The sequence below is a fragment of the Balaenoptera physalus genome (assembly GCF_965194825.1).
Source record: "Balaenoptera physalus genome assembly, chromosome: 19".
Classification (NCBI taxonomy): Eukaryota; Metazoa; Chordata; class Mammalia; order Artiodactyla; family Balaenopteridae; genus Balaenoptera; species Balaenoptera physalus.
In genome coordinates this window covers 51,289,651-51,309,545 of record NC_138900.1, presented here as the reverse complement: position 1 = coordinate 51,309,545, position 19,895 = coordinate 51,289,651, and the positions used below count along the sequence as shown (strand labels likewise).

Sequence of the window (19,895 nt, the reverse complement as noted above, 5' to 3'; positions counted from 1 at the left end):
AAGAAACTTCCATGTTATATGAACAACGTACTGATTTTTTTTTAAAGACTTTTGCCCTTTCCTGTTCTTGCAGAAAGCAAAAAATTGACAAACATTGCTCTATTCTTAAAACACAAAGTATAGCAACTTCAAATTGATTCAACTTGCCTTAAATTTCTCCTCAATAGTCTTTCTAGTTGCATTAAAACTTCAACTGAAGTATGTGTGCAGGTGCCCAAAACTGAAAGGTAAATACAAAACTAAAACTAGTTGCTCCATTTGAGATTAGGATAATGGTTGATTTTTTTTTCTTCCAACAGTAGATATTTAACAATAACGTTATTGTCCCAGCTTTTCAAATTTAAAAAAATGCTTCTTTGATTTACCATCTTGAAGAAAATAAGGAAAGGAAAAATATCTCTGTCCTTAAACAGATGAAAAGCTTCATCTGTCTTCAAACCTTATACTTGTTTTGATACTACATTCATAAATCTGCATCTAAAAGCCCAGTTAAAAAAAAAAGTTTAATTTTACACCATCATCAGGGATGGCTCTGTATAGCACAGGGAACGCTGCTCAATATTCTGTAATAACCTAAATGGGTAAAGAATTTGAAAAAGAATAGATACATGTATATGTACAACTGAATCACTTTGTTGTACACCTGAAACTAATACAACATTGTTAATCAACTGTGCTCCGAGATAAAATAAAAATGTTTAAAAAGAGCATAAAAAAGGAATCAGAATAGAAACAAAAGACAAAAATGGCCTTCAAGTGCTTCCCTGGTGGCGCGGTGCTTAAGAACCCACCTACCAATGCAGGAGACACGGGTTTGAGCCCTGGTCCGGGAAGATCCCACATGCCACAGAGCAACTAAGCCCGTGCGCCACAACTACTGAGCCTGCGCTCTAGAGCCCGCAAGCCACAACTACTGAGCCCATATGCCACAACTACTGAAGCCCGCACACCTAGAGCCCATGCTCCGCAACAAGAGAAGCCACCGCAATGAGAAGCCTGCGCACCACAACGAAGAGTAGCCCCCGCTCACCACAACCAGAGAAAAGCCCGCACGCAGCAACAAAGACCCAATGCAGCCAAAAATAAATAAATAGATAAAATTTTTTTTAAATGGCCTTCAAGACATTTTAAAATGTTAAATAGATGAAACTAGTTGTTTGCTTATTTATATTTAATGAGTTCTTTTTAATAAAGCTGAAAGTGTGTGTAATTGAAAGAAGAGATAAATTCAAAATAAAGGTCTTTTTAAAATAAATAAATAAATAAAGGTCTTTGAGGCTCAAACCAAAGTAGCTCCCAAGGCTGAATCTGGCCTCCTGGGTTTTCTTTTATAGTCAACTGTTATAAGTGTTCCTATACCAACCTTAAAGTGTCCTGTTTTAATCGCAGCAGCCGTTAACACTGTTCCTGAAAGAAAATTAACTCTTCAGATGGGAGATTTCCTACGGTCTGCACACTGCAGTCTCTCTGGGCTTCATCCAAGACAGGTGAACCGTGCTCCATTGTGGCCTCCTTGCAGGCTTTCAAAGCACAATGGAGAATGGTTTTCTAACATATTTGTACCACATAAGGGTTCCTGTGGAGAGTTCTATTTCCTGGATATAAACTAGAAATTGCTGTAATTTTTTTAGTTCTTTTTAATTTGCAGTTAAATGAAATATGACAATAACAAGAGGAATAGCAATCATGCAGGTATCCAGGGCCAACACATAAGGCCCATCACTTGTGTAAAGCATAAAACAAGGAAAATCTCTTTAAACGAATCCAATCTTTCTGCAAAAATTAGCCTTTTGAAAAATCAAACTGATCACCAATACATTTTAAAAGAGGAATTTTAAAAAACATATTTCCATAAACTAAATATACCTGAGGCAAAAGAAGGATAAAGAAACACTCGGCAAATGCAAAAGATGAATTTCAACTCTTGTTCTGCTGGATTACTTAAAATATAAACACCAGTTAATAAAAAGAAAAAAAATTTTTTTTTTTTTTTGGCCACGCCATGCAGCTTATGAGATCCTAGTTCCCCGACCAGGGATTGAACCCAGGCCCTTGGCAGTGAAAGCGCAGAGTCCTAACCACTGGACCACCAGGAAATTCCCAAGAAAAAATTCTTATAGTCTGTTATAATATATAATAATGATAATGGGGCTTCCCTGGTGGCACAGTGGTTGAGAATCTGCCTGCCAATGCAGGGGACACGGGTTCGAGCCCTGGTCTGGGAAGATCCCACATGCCGCGGAGCAACTAGGCCCGTGAGCCACAATTACTAAGCCTGCGCATCCGGAGCCTGTGCTCCGCAACAACAGAGGCCATGATAATGAGAGGCCCGCGCACCGCGATGAAGAGTGGCCCCCGCTTGCCACAACTAGAGAAAGCCCTCGCACAGAAACGAAGACCCAACACAGCCATAAATAAATAAGTAATTAAATAATTAAAAGAAGCCTCTAAAAAAATAATAATAATAATAATAATGATAATGACCCTACACTCTAATGATAACCATGTCTAACATATGCTGAGTTCTTACTATGTTCCAAGAACTATGCTAAGCTCTCTATATCACAAGATAGACTTATTTTTGCCTGCTAAGCATTCATTCCCCCCTTCCAATTACAACATCCCCTTTTTCCTTCCCCACTCATGTGGTCATGGTGAGCTGATCCATCACAGTTGCACCATCTCCAAACTGATCCTAAACTGGACATTTAGAAAACTCTATTCCCTTGGGCACAGCAGTCAGTTCAGAGAGGCTCCCAGTCCCAGCAAGGCCAATCAAATTTCGTAAATAAAGGTTTGGAGTTCAAAACCTCTCTTCCTTTAAATATTTAAAGCTGTGACTATCTGTAGCCATCAAAATATTTCCCCGCCACTAGTAGGAAATCTGTCTGGAAATGGAACCAAAACACTGAAGGATGCTGAAAGGTGGAGAGAGAAACATCAGTGAGCCATCTGGAGCAAGCAGGGCCCTTGAACTTGCTGTTACATGAGATAATGAACTTCCCTTCACTTCAGCTGGTTAGAGTAGGGTTCCACTACCAGCAATTAAGAATCGTCTGGCTAGTGCACACACCTACAGCTAGCCCACGCAGTCACATGGGTCTACACCAACAGCCAGGGTCCCCTCAGCTGCTCACATGTCTGCAGTTAGCCCCAGCTCCTGCTGCTGGCCCTGTCCCTCACCACTGCATGTGTGTCTGTGGCAGGCCCCGCCCCCACACAGGCACCTGCAGCTGGTCCCTACAGCCAAGCATGAATACACTGCCAGATCTGGCCACAACTGCTACCTCCACTGGTAGCAGCTGGACCTGGAGGCTCCACTGAAGACCTCAACAGCCCTTGCAGCTACTGCAGACCCCTCACAGCTCTCACCAAGGATCATGCAATTGTTGGTGTGGTGGACCCCAGCCGCCTAAGCCAACAAGTCACACACCCTTGGACGCAAAGGCTCTACTCACCCTCATTCTTAGCACCCCACACCACTAGACCCAGGGCCTAGCACACTCCAGACTGCCTTCACTCACAGGTGAAGGTTTTTCCTTTCTGAAGTCAGTCCAGAAAGTCTGGAAGAGGTGACTGCTTCTTCAAAGGTAGAGACATCTATGCAAGGCTATAGGGAACACGAGGAATCAGGGCAACATGACACCACCAAAGAAAATGGTAAACTTCCAGCACCCGCAAGGATGTCTGAACCCCAGCAATGAATACAGCTTAGACTAAAGGTGGTATTATTTTCCTTTTTTTTTTCCCCAAATCTAGTAAGATGATCAACAGAGGCTGCAGAGTTCAAAGTATTGCTGCCAGCATGCAGAACAATGATTCCACGTTCTGGACCTAAGAAAAATAAGAACTCTTTCAAGATACTAGGGTCTGTGGAGGGCTATCTCCCTAAATTGAAAGACAAAGGTGGATTAGAGAGATATGAACAAGATGGTGGCATAGGAATTTCTAGCACACATCCTCTCCCAGAAACATCAGTTGGAACAACTATCCACATGCAAAAATACCTTCACAAGAGGTAAGAATTTCAGGTAAGGGATTACAGTACTTAATCCAATTTTAAAATGAGCAGAGGACCTGAATAGAGTTTTTTTTTAAACATACAAATGACTAACAGGTACATGAAAAGATGCTCAACACCACTAATCATCAGGGAAATGCAAATCAAAACCATAATGAAATATCACCTTATACCTGTTAGAATGGCTATTATCAAAAAGACAGGAGTTAAGAAGTGTTGGTGAGAATGTGGAGAAAAGGGAACACTTGGTGCACGCTTGGTGGGAAGGTAAATTGATATAGCCACTATGGAAAAGAGTACGAAAGTTCCTAAAAAAACTAAAAATAGAACGACCATATGATCCAGCAACCCCACTTCTGGGTATGTATCCAAAGGAAATGAAATCACTAACTCAAAGAGATGTCTGAATCCCCGTGTTCACTGTAGCATTATTCACAATGGCCAAGACATGGACACAACCTATGTGTCTGTTGATGCATGTATCAATAAAGAAAATGTGGCATATATCTATATTACTCAGCCATAAAAAGGAAGGAAATCCTGCCATTTTGTGACAAAATGGATGGATCTTGAGGGTATTATGGTAAGTGAAATGACAGATAGAAAGACAAATACTATAAGATCTCACTTATATGTGGAAATGAAAAAAGCAGAATCCACAGAAATAGAGAGTACAATAGTTGTTGCCAGAGGCTGGGAGTCGGGGAAATGGGAGTTGTTGGTCAAAGAGTACAAACTTCCAATAATAAGATGGAAATCTAAGGTACAGTATGGTGACTATAGTTAACAATATTGTATTATATATTTGAAAGTTGCTCTTAAATGTTCTCACCACAAAAAGAAAATGGTAATTACGTGAGGTGATGGAAGCGTTAACTAACCTTATTGTGGTAATCATTTTGCAATACATACGTGTATCAAATCATCACATTGTACACCTTAAACTTACATGTTATATGTCAATTACATCTCAATAAATTTGGGAAAAGGAGAATTTAACATTAAAAAAGAAAGACAAGGGCCTCCCTGGTGGTGCAGTGGTTAAGAATCCACCTGCCAATGTAGGGGACATGGGTTCGAGCCCTGGTCCGGGAAGATCCCACATGCCACGGAGCAACTAAGCCCGTGTGCCACAACTACTGAACCTGCACTCTAAAGCCCGCGAGCCACTACTACTGAGCCCACGCACCACAACTACTGAAACCCGCACACCTAGAGCCCATGCTCCGCCACAAGAGAAGCCACCGCAATGAGAAGCCCGCGCACTGCAACAAAGAGTAGCCCCCGCTCGCCGCAACTAAAGAAAGCCCACGCGCAGCAAAAAAGACACAGCCAAAAATTAATTAATTAATTAAAAAGAAAAAAAGACATGGCATAAGGGATTAAGAGGCACAAACTATTATTATAAAATAAGCTACAAGGATATATTGTACAGCACGGGGAATATAGCCAATATTTTATATTAACTATAAATGGAGTATAACCTTTAAAAACTGTGAATCACTATATTGTACACCTGTAACTTATATAATATTGTACATCAACTATACCTCAATAAAAAATAAATAAAAATTTAAGAATTACATTTATTTCTTTAAAAAAAGACAAAAACAGTCAAAGGAAAATAAAATGTATTATCCTTATGCTCTCATCAGATCCTCTTAAAGTCCAGAATTAAATGAACAAAAGAAAGTAGATTTCTTATATCTCCTTCTGCATTCCTCTGAATGAATATAGCCCCTAATAGTGGCTACAAAATCAGTTATGATTTCAAGTCAGTTCCATTAAAAAAGAAGAAGAAAAAATAGGACATGAAAAATACCTTCCTTATGATTTCAAGTTGTCTTCTTTATACTCTAAATATTTTAGTCCAAAAACATGCTTCCTTTAGACTCCAATTCTTATGCCTTACCTGACACATAAGAAAAATCAAAATCAATCTTTGATCTTAAAAATTAGGGGGGGAAACCCTTCCAAGGTCTTTTCATAACAGTTACATGTCTACACTGTGTTGAATAGCATCACGTAAGAAATGAAACAAGAACATCTACTTTGATCCAGGCACTAAACACCAGCAAGCATGCTTTAACACATCACACAACGGGGCTGACTTAACATTTCCTTAATTTTAAAGTGCTATCGTCTTAAGTAGCAGCAATCATCTCATAGTCAAATCAAAAATATTAAAAGAAATGAGGAAGATGCAAAACAGTGTTCCCCAAAGTAGGAAGAGTTTATGAAATGAACGTGAGGGGTAGCGCCAGAAAGAGTATCAAAAGCTCCCTAATTATACTGGAAGGAGGCTAAGGTTCAGAGCAAAAGTCTCCCTGTCGTTCTTCAGAGAGGTCAGATCCTCTGTTGATATAGGGAAGGTAGAAGGTGTTTAAAAACAGGATAAACAATAAATAATTCACGTTGCTGAAGTACTGTTTTTGTTTACAGAAATGGCAACTTAAAGCCAGACAGAAAACTAAACTTGCATGGATTTTAAGTCATTTGCCTTCTTCCGCAAATAAGCTCAAGTCCTCTTTTCCTACATTTCCCCTTTTAGTCTTGTTTTTTCTCTTTCCCAGCTAACTATGAAAACAGAGTTCCTTATTGCTTTCCATCTTTTCGTCAATCTTTTTGTAAGTTTTTACTTTAAAATCAATCTGAATGATCTAACTCTAGGCACAAACTGCATTCTTCTAACCCTTGTTAAATGGTAAGTAATATAAAGACAGGTGGGAAAATATAGACAGGTTGATTATTTGCTAAGTGTCCATGGTAAAGATTAAGGGGAAATTCCCCGACAATAAAATGATGAGATAAATTACCAAACCTACTTTAAGGGAATGCCCTAATGCTAGAGATTTAAAGTTAGTTCCTCCAAGAAATTCTGGAAGATTTTGACTAGAAGCGAAAGTGAACATTTTCTGAATGGTGGAAATATTACTTATTACTATTTACATTTTTCTTAGCATCTTCTCCAGCCTTCAGATGGGGGGGAGGGGGAGGTGAGCTAGTAAGGCACTGAGGCGAAAAGCCGCAGCGGGTGACAGTACAGGCCAAACACCAGGAGGTCAACCTTTATCAGTCTCCAGTGTCCTGTTAGCTTTCATGACCTGGGAAACTCGCAGCCAGTCACCCGAGGCGGGTCCCGCCTTCCCCGGCACTTCCCCTCCTCAAGGTGGCGGCGGGAGCGACAATCCGAGCCCGACGCGCGCGGCACTCCGGGAGCGGAAGAAGGAGCCGCGCGGCGGCGGCCCAACCGGAAGGGGAGGAGCCGGGCCTGGAGGATCCCGGGGAATCGTTGCTGTTCCGGCCGTCGGTGTCTGCGGGTCGCGGGCAGCAGGGCCTGGCGGGCGGGGTGTGTCGCGATGCCGGAGCTGGCGGTGCAGAAGGTGGTGGTCCACCCCCTGGTGCTGCTCAGTGTGGTGGATCATTTCAATCGGTGAGCGGGCGGCACGGGGCGTCCTACCGGGGCCGGTGGCGCCGCTGCTGCTGAGTCACGGCGCGCTGGGGATGGCGCGGCGGCCGCAGGGGCGCAGATGCACCAGGGGCGGCCCTGTGTCACCGAGGGGCCCAGACCAACTCCGTTCACGAAGCCCCAAGTCACCCGGCATCGTCTCCCCCGCCGTCCAGCCGGCACTCCGGGAACTGGGCTTCTCGTTCCTTTTACCCAGTCCGTACGATGCCAGAGTATGGGGGGCAGGCTTCACTTGCCCCTGATCCCCAGGCCTCGTGCCCATCTGTCACCTCGTCCGCCCCTTTTCGCCTGAAAGACTCGGTGTCTGGTAGGAAAGCCCTTCAGACTCGCACTTTTTGCCTCTGAAGGCCGTCACCGAAATTCTGTTCTCAGCGCTCCGAAGGACTCCCTGGAAGAACTGTGGTTTTAATTTAACTTGTGAAAGTTTCCAAGTGGGACTCTGGTTTGACGATAGCTTAAAACGTAGATGTTTTAAGTTTTAAAGTCAAGTTTTTCTTTTAAAAATGAGACTGGTTGGAGATGTTGGCATTAATGAATAAGAAAACATCCCACAGATGTTTCTTCTGCCTTCGCTTGCTTGTTTTTGAGCTGTTCGTCCCGCCCGACCTGTTACACGTGTTCATAAATTTTACAAGATAATTAATTGACTTGGAAAGTTGTAAGACCCAGTTGGGAGCATCTGCTGTAAAGTCATAGTTGCTAAGTGCCCATCCTCTTGCAACTTGCTTTGTACAACTCCCAATTCAACCAGAGCCAAAACCAAACTCAAGACTCCTGTGAGGTTTAGGATCCCCAGTTCAGTTCCATTGCTTTGTAGCACCCTTAGCCTAACAGGATATGCGAGCTTTCCCACTGTACAATGATTAGTATTTTTCTCCTGTAGGATACTAGAGGTGCTAAGAGGGCAAGCATCTTTTCAGTTCTGTTCAGTAAATTCAGCAAACACTTGTTAAGGGCATAGTGAAGGCAGACACTGCAAGCTGCTCTGTCAGACAATTGCAGGGTTTTTTAAAACGCGAATGGATTTTTGTAGATCAAAAGAAAGCCCATGAGTGTGGAAGTTTCCTTTGAACTTAGATTTCCCAAAAAATTAGAACCACCAGAATACAGAATCCTTAACTTTGGTCCAAACCCTAAATATAGTAAGCATTTATAAATTTGCCAGACCATATGTTAAGATAAATACAGTTAAATCAGTATGAAACCAGTAACTGTTAAGGAATTGTAGTTCATTTCACAGTGACTCTTGTCTTTGCTTTGAACACAGAATTGTATTGTTTCTGTATGTTACAATTGTTAGTGGTTAAAGGAGAATTCTACATGATGACCAATGAAATGAGATATAAGTGAAACACTTGCAGTTCCTTAGGACAAAAATCATTGAGGAGGTTTGATATGGAAATAAATATTCTGAAGTAGTCTTTCTGGTTCATTGAGCCCTCCTCCCAGTATGATTAGTCACCAGCTCACTTCCAACTTCTGCCTAATTAAGCCATTCAGAGACCACAAATGGCACACACATGCTTCTGGGTCAGAATCATTTTCTGAGCCCCTAAATGGTACAAAGAATTATAACATCTATTGGGGCTTGTTGACATAGATGTTCCAGAGAAGAGTTGGCAAGCTGGACCATAAAACTGGTTCAACTTTAGCATCTTTATCCCTGAAAAGATTTTTGAGGACAGAGAAGATGGGGAAAATTTAAAAGAGAAAGGTAAGCTGCAGAGGAAAAAATAAAAGTAAATGTGATTTCAAACACCAAATAACATTTAAAACCTTAAGATCTGGGGAGTTTTCATTTTCTCCATTTTAAATTTCTATAAAGTTTGAGATTTTTTTCCAAGCATGTCTTTCTTTGCAGTCAGCAGTGAAACTGCCAGTGTCCAAAGTTCATGAATTACCCATTATATTTATTAGAATTATTAAGGCCTAACCCATTATATTTGTTTAGTGGGATTAGTTCCCAGATAAGCTAAATTGTATCTGTACCATTGATATTTCCTGTTGGGTATCTTATTGTTGATCCACTTCTGTCTGTGCCCCTCCAGACTGACCTTCTGTTTTCTCATTCAGAATAGGCAAGGTTGGAAACCAGAAGCGTGTTGTTGGTGTGCTTTTGGGGTCATGGCAAAAGAAAGTTCTCGATGTATCCAACAGTTTTGCAGGTAAAAGAAAAATTTGTCAATTATACCTCAGTTTTTTAAAAAATAAATAGGCAAATTTTACATTTTCTGAGTATGGTTAAAATGTCAGTTAACTTTTAAAAAGAAAGAAACTTTCGTGGTCTTCATTTTTTATTATAACCAAGCAATTCTATTTCAGAATTGCTTAAGTATAGAAAAGGGAGGCTAAAGGCTACACACTGAACTGGATAGTAAATATTTAAAACTTGCAGGCCATACGGTCTCCATTGCAACTGCTCAGCTCTGCTAATGTAGCAGGAAAGCAACTATAGACAGTATGTAGACAAACTAATAGGTATATTGCAGTAAAACTATTAAAATAGGCAGCGGGTGTAGTTTGTCAACCACTGTACTAAACTATTAACCATGGTTATGGGTAGGCAAGGGGGAGATAAAGACCTTATCTTTTACACTGTTTCATAAATCTTTATAAGAATGTATCCATATATTTTATGATTGAAGCAACAATAATAAAGAACAACAAAATAATTCCTGGCATGGCTGCTAGACTAGAGGTCACTAACTCCAGTGTCTAAAAGGATCAGGCAGTGATGTAATTTGCCAGACGGGAATATTAGGAAGTGATGGAGCTTTTAGCAAACTGAAGAATGTGTCCTTTACAAAGGGGGTGGCTTCTGTCTGGCTCTAGCCAGTTGCTGGGTCTTCCAGTTTTTCAAGAGAACCTGGAGGTCTCGATTTGTATGTGAAATCTTCCAGTTTTTACTAAAAGCAACTCAAAAATAATTTTAATACTGTGTTGGACAAACCAAAGACATGGATCAGATCTGGCCTAGGGGTCTACAGTTGTGATATGTGCCCTTAGAGTTCTATGTAACACCCTAAACTGTTTTTTTTTTTCTCTCTAGTCCCTTTTGATGAAGATGACAAAGATGATTCTGTCTGGTTTTTAGACCACGATTATTTGGAAAACATGTATGGAATGTTTAAGAAGGTCAATGGTAGGTGGCATTGTGGCACGTGTGTGTGTGTGTGGGTATATGTGTGCCCATAATGCCTTTTCTAAATATTCACTTTTCTTTGTTTAATGTCAAAGGCCCTTTCACTTAGCTAGACTGAAGTAAGACTAGTGGTAGTAGAGGAATGAGGTAGAATAAATGAGAAACTAGAGTAGCAATTTAAGGCCAGCTAGACCACCTAGGCTTCAGGGGAGAGAGCTAGCCCTCTACAGCAGAAAAGCAAAGAATGGTCAAATAAAATCCACCTGCCCCTAGAGCTTTAGTACCACCAGGGTAAATATCTCTGTTACATGTGTCGCTTTCATTTTATTTCATTTCAGCAACCACATTGCTTTGGAAATGTTTATTCCCACAACACTCACAGTTGTAATCTATGCGACATGAACTTGAATTCGTTTATATATTGCCTTGGAATTGTTTTCTAGTTGTTTCATGTATGACTGGTCTCCTAAACTAGTCTGAGATATGTATATCTCTAGATTTCCCCTGCTGTTTGTTTTCTGAGAATCCTGTTTTTGAGTTTTAGATTTCATAGGTATGTCAAGGTTTAGATGTCTGGAATTTCTGTAAAAGCTAGAGAACATAACTACTGGAGTTCTTACCCTTTTTGAGGGAAATATATAGATCTTTATGTAACAATTCAAAGCCACTAATTTTTCCTTCCCAGCCAGAGAAAGAATAGTTGGGTGGTACCACACAGGCCCTAAACTACACAAGAATGACATCGCCATCAATGAACTCATGAAAAGATACTGCCCTAACTCAGTAAGTGTACTCCGTCTTTAAAACTCCTGACTCATATTCGTTGCCAGCTAACTCAAGAAAAAGCATCCTAGGAAGGATGTGGATAACGAATCATTTCACCACTTTTTCTCTATAAGCTTGTGTTAATGTGCAGTGTTTTGTGTAGTATACGGTAACCCAGTGTATTTAGTAAGTTAAACATCTGTTCAGTGCTAGGTATAGAAGTTATCTTCCTTAATCCTCTCAGTAACTGTATGAGATTGTTATCCTCTTTACAATGAGAAAACAGGTTCAGAATGGTTAGTAAGGTCTTCTAAGTGTGGGGCTGGGATTAAAATGCTGGCTTTCTTGACTCTAATCTCCTTCTGCTTGATAACCTCACTATACTACCCCTCAGCTTGTTAATGGATGGGGTTCAAGAGCAGAGCAAATAAGATAATTTGAAATGTAAAGTTATTTTTTTTCTGAAAATTCTGGCTTATATCTGGTTGAATGAATGAAAAAGCTTCAGCAATCATCAGAATGGCTGCAGTTATTCCTTATGTGCTCAGTATGAGGTGATTTGCTAAGATTTGTTTTTCTGCCAGGTATTGGTCATCATTGACGTGAAACCAAAGGACTTGGGACTGCCCACAGAAGCATATATTTCGGTGGAAGAAGTTCATGATGTAAGTCATCTTGCTGTGAGCCTAGGAGATTAGATTTGCTACTTTTAGGGCCACTGGGTTTTTTTTTTTTTTTCCATTTTCAAGTCAACAGATACTTTATAACAAAGAAAAGGTTATTGGTTTCTGTCAGTAGTTTGATATTATGTCTTTTTCCCCCAAATTTGAGTCACCAAATTTTAGAAATAGGACCATAGAAATCTAAAGTCCCCTTTTACAAATGAAATTGAGACAAAAGTAGTCAAATGATTGCCCAGAGATGTTCTCAGCAAAGTAAATGCAGAGCCTGGTGAGCTTGGTCTTAATCTAATGCAGTTTCCACTGTTGGCCCACCTATATAGTGACTATATTAACTATCTAGTCTATAGCCAATCCCTATAGACTAGATCCTAGGTTTTCAAATAGAGTAAGAGCTGCCAGGAGCTAGATGGCAAAACCCATCTGTATGATTTGACACCTGTATAGTTAGCTCCATGGCATTCAGTACCAGCTGTGTGGTCTGTTAGCTTGTTTCTTGGGTATGGACATGAAGAGCTGCCAGAATAGCTTTTCTCTCTTTCCAAGAAAATTGAACTCAAATTCTAGGATAGGATTTGATGTGAAATTGTATATGAGTTTTGTTTTGAGTGTAAAATATTTGCACTTAGGGTGTGCAAAGAGCTCAGTCTTGAATTTCCAAAGTTGAACGGACAGACTAAAGGCTGTCTTTCTTCCTTATGGTTATCCATATATTCAGTTTTAAAATCTGGAAAAGGCTTTGTTAAGTTAGTTCCCTGCAGGTGTTCCTTGCACTGAGCTCTGTGCTCCTATTGCTCTTTGCCTTGCTTCCAGAGAGCTTACATCCAAATTTATTGCCTAGTTGCAGTAAGACTTTCATCCCTGGTCTTGATATAGTTGTTATAAGTTAAATTTTACCCTGCCTCTTTCAAAAAGGAATTAGAGGCTGCTTATACATACACATGCACATGCATGCACGCACTCGCACACACACACACCAATGAAACAAGATCTTTCAATAGAGGATGGAGGGGATGTAAGGGTCATATAATAAGATGAAGCCAGGGAAAATCAGTACATGAAAAGACATGCCACGAAGTCCAGCACGAGTGTTGAAGGCTCTGACCATCCTAGCATACAAAACCAAGAGGAAGATGCCATTTGCAGGATTCACACTGTCCTTGGGTAAAATAACAACAGCTAATGTTTATACCACTTAGTGTAAGTGAAGTGACTTTCCCAAGATCTCACTGCTCCCTTATCACACATGGCAGAGCCAGGCTTTGAATCTAAGCAGCCTGGCAGAGTCTGTGCACTCACTGCTGTGCTGTCGTGCCTCACACACATTTTACAGCCTTTACAGGAGATGTACAGCCTCTTCTGGCACTAGATCTGAGAAAAGTTTCTCCTAAGTCCCATCAAGAAGTCACTAAGTGATACAGCAAACCACATCCACTAATGGGTTCCTTGACTAATTCAGGTCACCAGAAAATCAGTTATTCTAACCACATTGCTTTGGTGCTCTGACCATTTGACCCAAGGGACAACAGATGGTTAAAAGCTGTATCTTCTGACATGAGCTTGCCTCAAGTAAAGGTGTTCTGAATATTGCCTATTTTAGAATGAATGCTTATAAGTCCTTAAAATTTAGCCGAATCAAGGCTTCCCTGATGATGTTCAACTCTACTGCAGGCTTGAGAGAATATCAAGATTTTCCTTAGAAATAAACTAATGATGATTCCCCACTACACCTCCTCCCTGAGCAGGACCACTGTGACTTCAGCTTATAAGTCACAGTGCTTTGAAAGCTTTCAAAGCAAACTTTACCCACCCTTGCCATGAAAAAGCCAGTAATGACACCCATGAAGTGATTTGGCTTAAAGCAGAAGAATCAAGGCATGAAAAGGAACATGTGCCAGTTTGTTCATTTGTTTGTAAGTAAATAACTGTAGTTAAGTCTCCTCTCCCAGGATGGAACTCCAACCTCAAAAACATTTGAGCACGTGACCAGTGAAATTGGAGCAGAGGAAGCTGAGGAAGTCGGAGTTGAACACTTGTTACGGTGAGACTTTAGGACAGCATCAGAATCAGCAGCAGCCCAAGACGCTGCTCAGTGTAAAGAAGAGATCTGTATCAGGAATAGGGAGACCTGGGTTCTAGTCCTGGGCCATCTCTAAAGTGTCCTGAGTTATGATTTATGAGTCTGTGGACACCACACCTTGTCTGGAAGCTGTAATGCTGGCTGTGACGGGAACAGATGTGTGAATTATTTAAAAGCAAACGTGTGCTCTTTCAGTGTACCTCCTTTTCAATGACTGTAGCTAGCCAGTTTTCTGCAGAGAATCTGCATCTTGGACTGGGATGGATGGATGGATGGATTGATTGATTTAAATTTATATTTTATTTATTTATTTTTGGCTGCATTGGGTCTTCATTGTTGCACGTGGGCTTTCTCTCGTTGCACGTGGGCTTTCTCTCGTTGCGGTGAGCAGGGACTACTCTTTGTTGCCGTGCGTGGGCTTCTCACTGCCGTGGCTTCTCTTGTTGCGGAGCACAGGCTCTAGGCACGTGGGATTCAGTAGTTGTGGCACACGGACTCAGTAGTTGTGGCTCGCAGGCTCAGTAGTGGCACACGGGCTTAGTTGCTCCGCGGCATGTGGGATCTTCCTGGGCCAGGGCTCGAACCCACATCCCCTGCATTGGCAGGCGGATTCTTAACCACTGTGCCACCAGGGAAGCCCTGGGGTTTTACTTTTAAATCCTCAGCTTACATAACCCTGACTGACTTACTTGAAATGGTCATAGATTTTCTCAAACAATAAGATGCCTTCCACTTCAAAAAGTTACTGCTGACTGATTTAAAAGCTTCTCCCAACATCATATAGATGCAGGTGGAGAAAATGCCACCCTTTTTAGGAACAGGGAACTTGAAGTAGAGAGGGTTTTTTTGTTTTGTTTTTTTAGTGAAAATGATTTCAGTTTAGCTCTCTCTTTTCTTTTGAAAAATGCCCTGTGATAAGAAAGATAAAACATATTCCTCCAAATGAAAACAAGATTAAGGCAATTTTACTCAAATCTTTATCAAATGGGGAAGTAACATTTTCCTTTGGAAAACTTGCCCCTCCTCACAAACTTAGTATTTCCTTAGAATGTGAAAATCTGCGTGATAGTACAGGACACTGATGTATTTTCCTGCCCTTTCTTGTGGGTTCCTACAGAGACATCAAAGACACTACAGTGGGCACTCTTTCCCAGCGGATCACAAACCAGGTCCATGGTTTGAAGGGACTCAATTCCAAGCTTCTGGATATCAGGAGCTACCTGGAGAAAGTGGCCACAGGCAAGCTGCCCATCAACCATCAGATCATCTACCAGCTGCAGGACGTCTTCAACCTGCTGCCAGATGTCAGCCTGCAGGAGTTTGTCAAGGCCTTTTACCTGAAGACCAATGACCAGATGGTGGTGGTGTATTTGGCCTCGCTGATCCGTTCCGTGGTCGCCTTGCACAACCTCATCAACAACAAGATCGCCAACCGGGACGCAGAGAAGAAAGAAGGGCAGGAAAAAGAAGACAGCAAAAAGGATAGAAAAGATGACAAAGAGAAAGATAAGGAAAAGAGTGATGTAAAGAAAGAAGAGAAAAAGGAGAAAAAATAAAACATGTAGCTTTTTAATTTGTAAATTAAAATCTTATAAACTAACTCATTGTGCCGCCAGAGGGTTCTTTTCACTTTAAGTGCAAAAGCTGTATTGATGAGAGCTCTCTGGATAGAGGGACTAATCTTGTACCTGAACTGCAGCTTAGGCTGCTCTGAGTTGGGAATGTGATAGCTCAGGCTTCAGACTGTGTGAGAAAAGTGAAGAGACATAAATGTAACATTTTTAGTACTCTTCCTGCTTTTATCTATAAGACCAGGAGTTGAATTTTCCCCATCTCAAGAGACTCTTGGGGTCTGTTTCTGGCAGTCTGCAAAAATGCAAAATGGAATGCACGAATTCCATAAGTACTCTGCCTCAGAACACCTTGAGGTCTGACCCTCTGGACTCTGTTGAGAGTACCACCCCACGGGACTTCTTGGACCCATAGCTCTGGCATTCTCGGGGCTTGGGATCCATCTCAAGATATTGTTTACCTTCGAAGACACAATTAAATGGCTTGGTTTTTAAGTCTGTGTTCTGGTCGTTTTTGACTCTGGGTGTGGTGATCCGTTGTTTTCAGAAGCAACCAAGACAGTCTTTAATTGAAGCTGCCTTAAAGAATTATTTTAGACTGAATCTTTTATGAAAGCACCTCATTCCTTTAAAAACAGACAGCTGTAGGGAGGAGAGCTCTCAACTGAGCCCAGAAGACCTGTGTCCTAGTTAATGCTTCAGATTCCTCATCTGTGAAGTCCCTAGAACAGTTTTTTGTAAGAGACACATTCACTTACTATTGCAGTAGGTCTAAGTACGTCAGGCCACAAGGTTAGTGGGGATGGAACAAAGTCTCCCCAAAGTAAGTTTGAAGATACTTAATCATTTGACTTACAGCTGTCACTTGGATATTAATTTCCTTTCTTGAGCAATTAGAACCTCCCTAAGAGTTCTCTAGTGCACCATATGGACTGTCAATGTTCAGATATTTAAGAATATAATGGCACTAAAACTAAGTCAGTGGAATCTCATAAACCACTTCATAATGTTATAATGCCTCAAAGTTACTGGAAGCATCCATTTTTAATCCACAGACCTGCCTGCCAAAGAACTAGTTGAAATTTGGGGGCTGATGTAGAGCTGAGCTTTTATCCTACACAAATAGGCGCACCCACATCAGTGGTCTCTTCAAGGTTCATTAAGATTCTGAGAAAAAAAAGAAATAGTAAAGGGAAAAAAACTAGAGAACCAAGTTTTGTCTACAGCAGTCAAAAGTCAGATGGTTGTTACATCTAACCGAATAAAAGAAATACAAAATACATAGTTCAAAGCTTGAGATGCATGAGATGCATTTAAAGTGACAGGAGTGTGTTGAAGTTTTTGAGATTTGGTTGCCATGTTTAGAACAGACTGAGAAAAGGAAACTTTCTCCACGGTGGGCAGGAAAGAGCCAGGATGCAATGATTCTGAGGCTAGGCAGCGGGAAGGAGGAGAATGTCATCCCAAAGAGTGGGTCCTTTATGTAGGATCGGGGGCAACTTGAGACCACACAGGATCATATCCACCTTTAGTAGTATGATCTGCACTTAAAAAGCTTTCCCAGGGTCTAACAGGACAATGCCACAGGCTTTTAAGTTTGTCACCATTTGATAAATTGGAATGTTTATTGAGCATACAAGAACGTGGGAATACCCAGGCCTTGTTATATTTAATAATTTGAGCCACATGTGGCAACATTGACTTCTACCTTCCTAACAGGCTCTTCAGTTCCTACTTCTAACAAAATTCATTTGTAGCCTCTAGAGTCACGTAGGCTCATTTTCTAAGGCAAAATTGCTGCCATCCTATATAAGGGGGGTGAGCCTTGTAAGAATATTGATGAAGTCTTGCTTATACAAATAGCAGCTCACTTGACTGCAAAACCCATGGCCCTCACCTAAAATAAAGCCATGTGTTTGGATAGCTCAGCAGTCTTGAGATTTCTAAACTACTTCTGTTGTTTTTGAACACATTGAAAAAGTATCCTAGAAAAAGTCTGATCCCAATTCTGGACCTCATATCCAGAGTTATGACATTCCCTTCCTTCCATTTTCAAAACATTCCACAATGACTTAGGGAGTTCAGGCTGCTCCTGCTACACACGTTACAGAGAGGAGGGCATTTATTCCTTACTAGTTTTCTGTCTGATAACTAACATCTGAAATATCCCTAAACTTAGAGGTCAGTTATCCTTAGTGAAAAGATGGATACTATCAGGGTGGAACAACAGCTTTGGGCCCACTAATTAGTTAAATGTTCTTTCATTTTACTCAGATCATCAATCACTAAAGGGACAAAGGGAAGTAATCGTCATTGAAGGACTACCATATTACTTCTCCAATGTGCCAGATGCAAAGTAAACCTTTCCAGCGGGAATTAGCAACCCCAGAATCTCACTCTCGTTTCTGGAGGACCCTCCAGCTATGAGAACTTAGCCGTGCACAATTACCTTCACTTCAAATAAAAGAACTTATTAACACAGGTCCTCATAAAAGAATGAAAGATCCTATTCACTTGGAAGTTATGAACAGGCCTTTTCTTCTACCATTTTCCCACGAAAAGATCTATGAAGCAGAAATAAGGCCTGAGAATGAATCTGCGGTTGCTAACCAAACTACTCCATCTGCCCCTGACACAGGAAACAGGAAGGATATGGGATGTGTTGGGAAAGTAGAGAAGCATCTGATTTATGTGACCCACAAGAGAATGTCTCTACAGCCTCCCTAAACAAATTCATTCCAAATTATTATACGTAATATAGGCAAGTGCTGATTTCCGTATCTATGCCTTTCAACTCTCAGCATTTATCTATTTTGCCTGGAAGAAGCACTGAGTTCATATCTTTCAAAAAAAACAAACAAAAAAAAACTAATGGCTATTCCCATCGGGGGAGTAGGTAGAAAAATGACTCCGGAAACAGGGAAATGGAAGTAGGGAAAGAAAATAGAGGAAAAGAAAGGAAAAGGAAACTACGTTAGTTAGTGTGTTTCCAAGTCCTAAGTCAAGAGAAATCTTCCTCTGAGCATTCCTCTTTGGAGCCAATCTGTTCTTCAACACTAGATGGCACCATTGACTAATCTCATCTTGGCAAGAGAATCATTTGATTGCCAGTTCAACATGGAATTGGGAACCATCCCCAGAGTTGCTTCCCACCATTTCTGCTTCTGGCTGCAACCATCCCGGCTAGACTTTGAAGGAATCTGGAGAGCATATGGGTGCAAAAAAATTGGGTCAAGTTGCCACACCTTCACCCCTGCTGTACTCTACTATATACTACTGCTTGGGCAATAAATATACAAGGTTTTCTCTGCCCTTCGGATAGTTCATGCTTTGATTTTCCTCACTACTGATACCACTCCTGATTTCTTTAATGACCATATCCAGTGGAGTGCTGGTAAATGTGTAACAACCAGGTCTCTAAAAGAGAGGAGGAAGGATGTTGATTTCTGGCCTTTTCCAATTTCCCTGGTGTAAATACTCCCACCATGGCTGATTTCAAAACCAACGTGAATCGGGAAAAGATGCATATTAGCACAACATTACATACTATTACCTAAATATGGATACAAGAGCTAAAAATAACCTCAGGAACACAGATGATAGTAAACCATAGTAAAATGATTAAGCTATGATGCATAGTGAGTATTTATTACCCTTTTCAGATATCATTTATTTCATTGTAAATTTATACAATTTGCCTACTGCATGAGAATCTCTGGTAATCTGTGTTTTTAAGAAATAGGTGGTCTCTGCACATATGGAAGTTAGAGAACCTTTATTTTGATGTAGATAAACCTACCAACTTTTTGCCTTATCGTTAGCACTTTGTGGATCATATTTAAGAAGTCTTTTCCCAGCTCAAGATCTCTTCTCGTACATATATGTCTATTAGAGTCCACAAAGTGTCTTCCTTCTCTGCAACTTAGCACCAGTGTCTATCTCTCTATATGCTACAGCTAGTATCTGATCAATGATAACATCATTTGGCTAAACTTTTAACCAAAATAACCAACTAACATCCTCAGTTCATCTATTATCCCCTCCTTCCTCATTTTCAACCCTGGCTTTATCCCTACCTCTTACCCCACAGCAGATAAAGACTCCAGTACTGTATCACACACTTGAAAGTTGCTAAGAGAGTAGCTCTTAAATGTTCTCACCACATCC

At 40.9% G+C, this 19,895-nt stretch overlaps 1 protein-coding gene across 2 annotated transcripts; it reads left to right on the top strand.

Moving 5' to 3' along the window:
- The first annotated feature begins 7,259 nt into the window (after positions 1-7,259).
- On the top strand, positions 7,260-16,223 carry PSMD7 (proteasome 26S subunit, non-ATPase 7). 2 transcript variants are annotated; one of them, XM_082436169.1, is made up of 7 exons: positions 7,260-7,454; positions 9,564-9,655; positions 10,540-10,632; positions 11,318-11,415; positions 11,982-12,062; positions 14,027-14,118; positions 15,275-16,223. In XM_082436169.1, the coding sequence occupies exons 1-7, from the start codon at positions 7,381-7,383 to the stop codon at positions 15,711-15,713; spliced, it is 969 nt and encodes a 322-aa protein (XP_082292295.1). In that variant the 5' UTR covers positions 7,260-7,380; the 3' UTR covers positions 15,714-16,223. The 2 variants fall into 2 exon arrangements, with proteins under 2 accessions (XP_082292295.1, XP_082292294.1); XM_082436168.1 differs by having other exon boundaries at positions 7,262-7,454; positions 14,009-14,118.
- Positions 16,224-19,895: the final 3,672 nt, after the last annotated feature.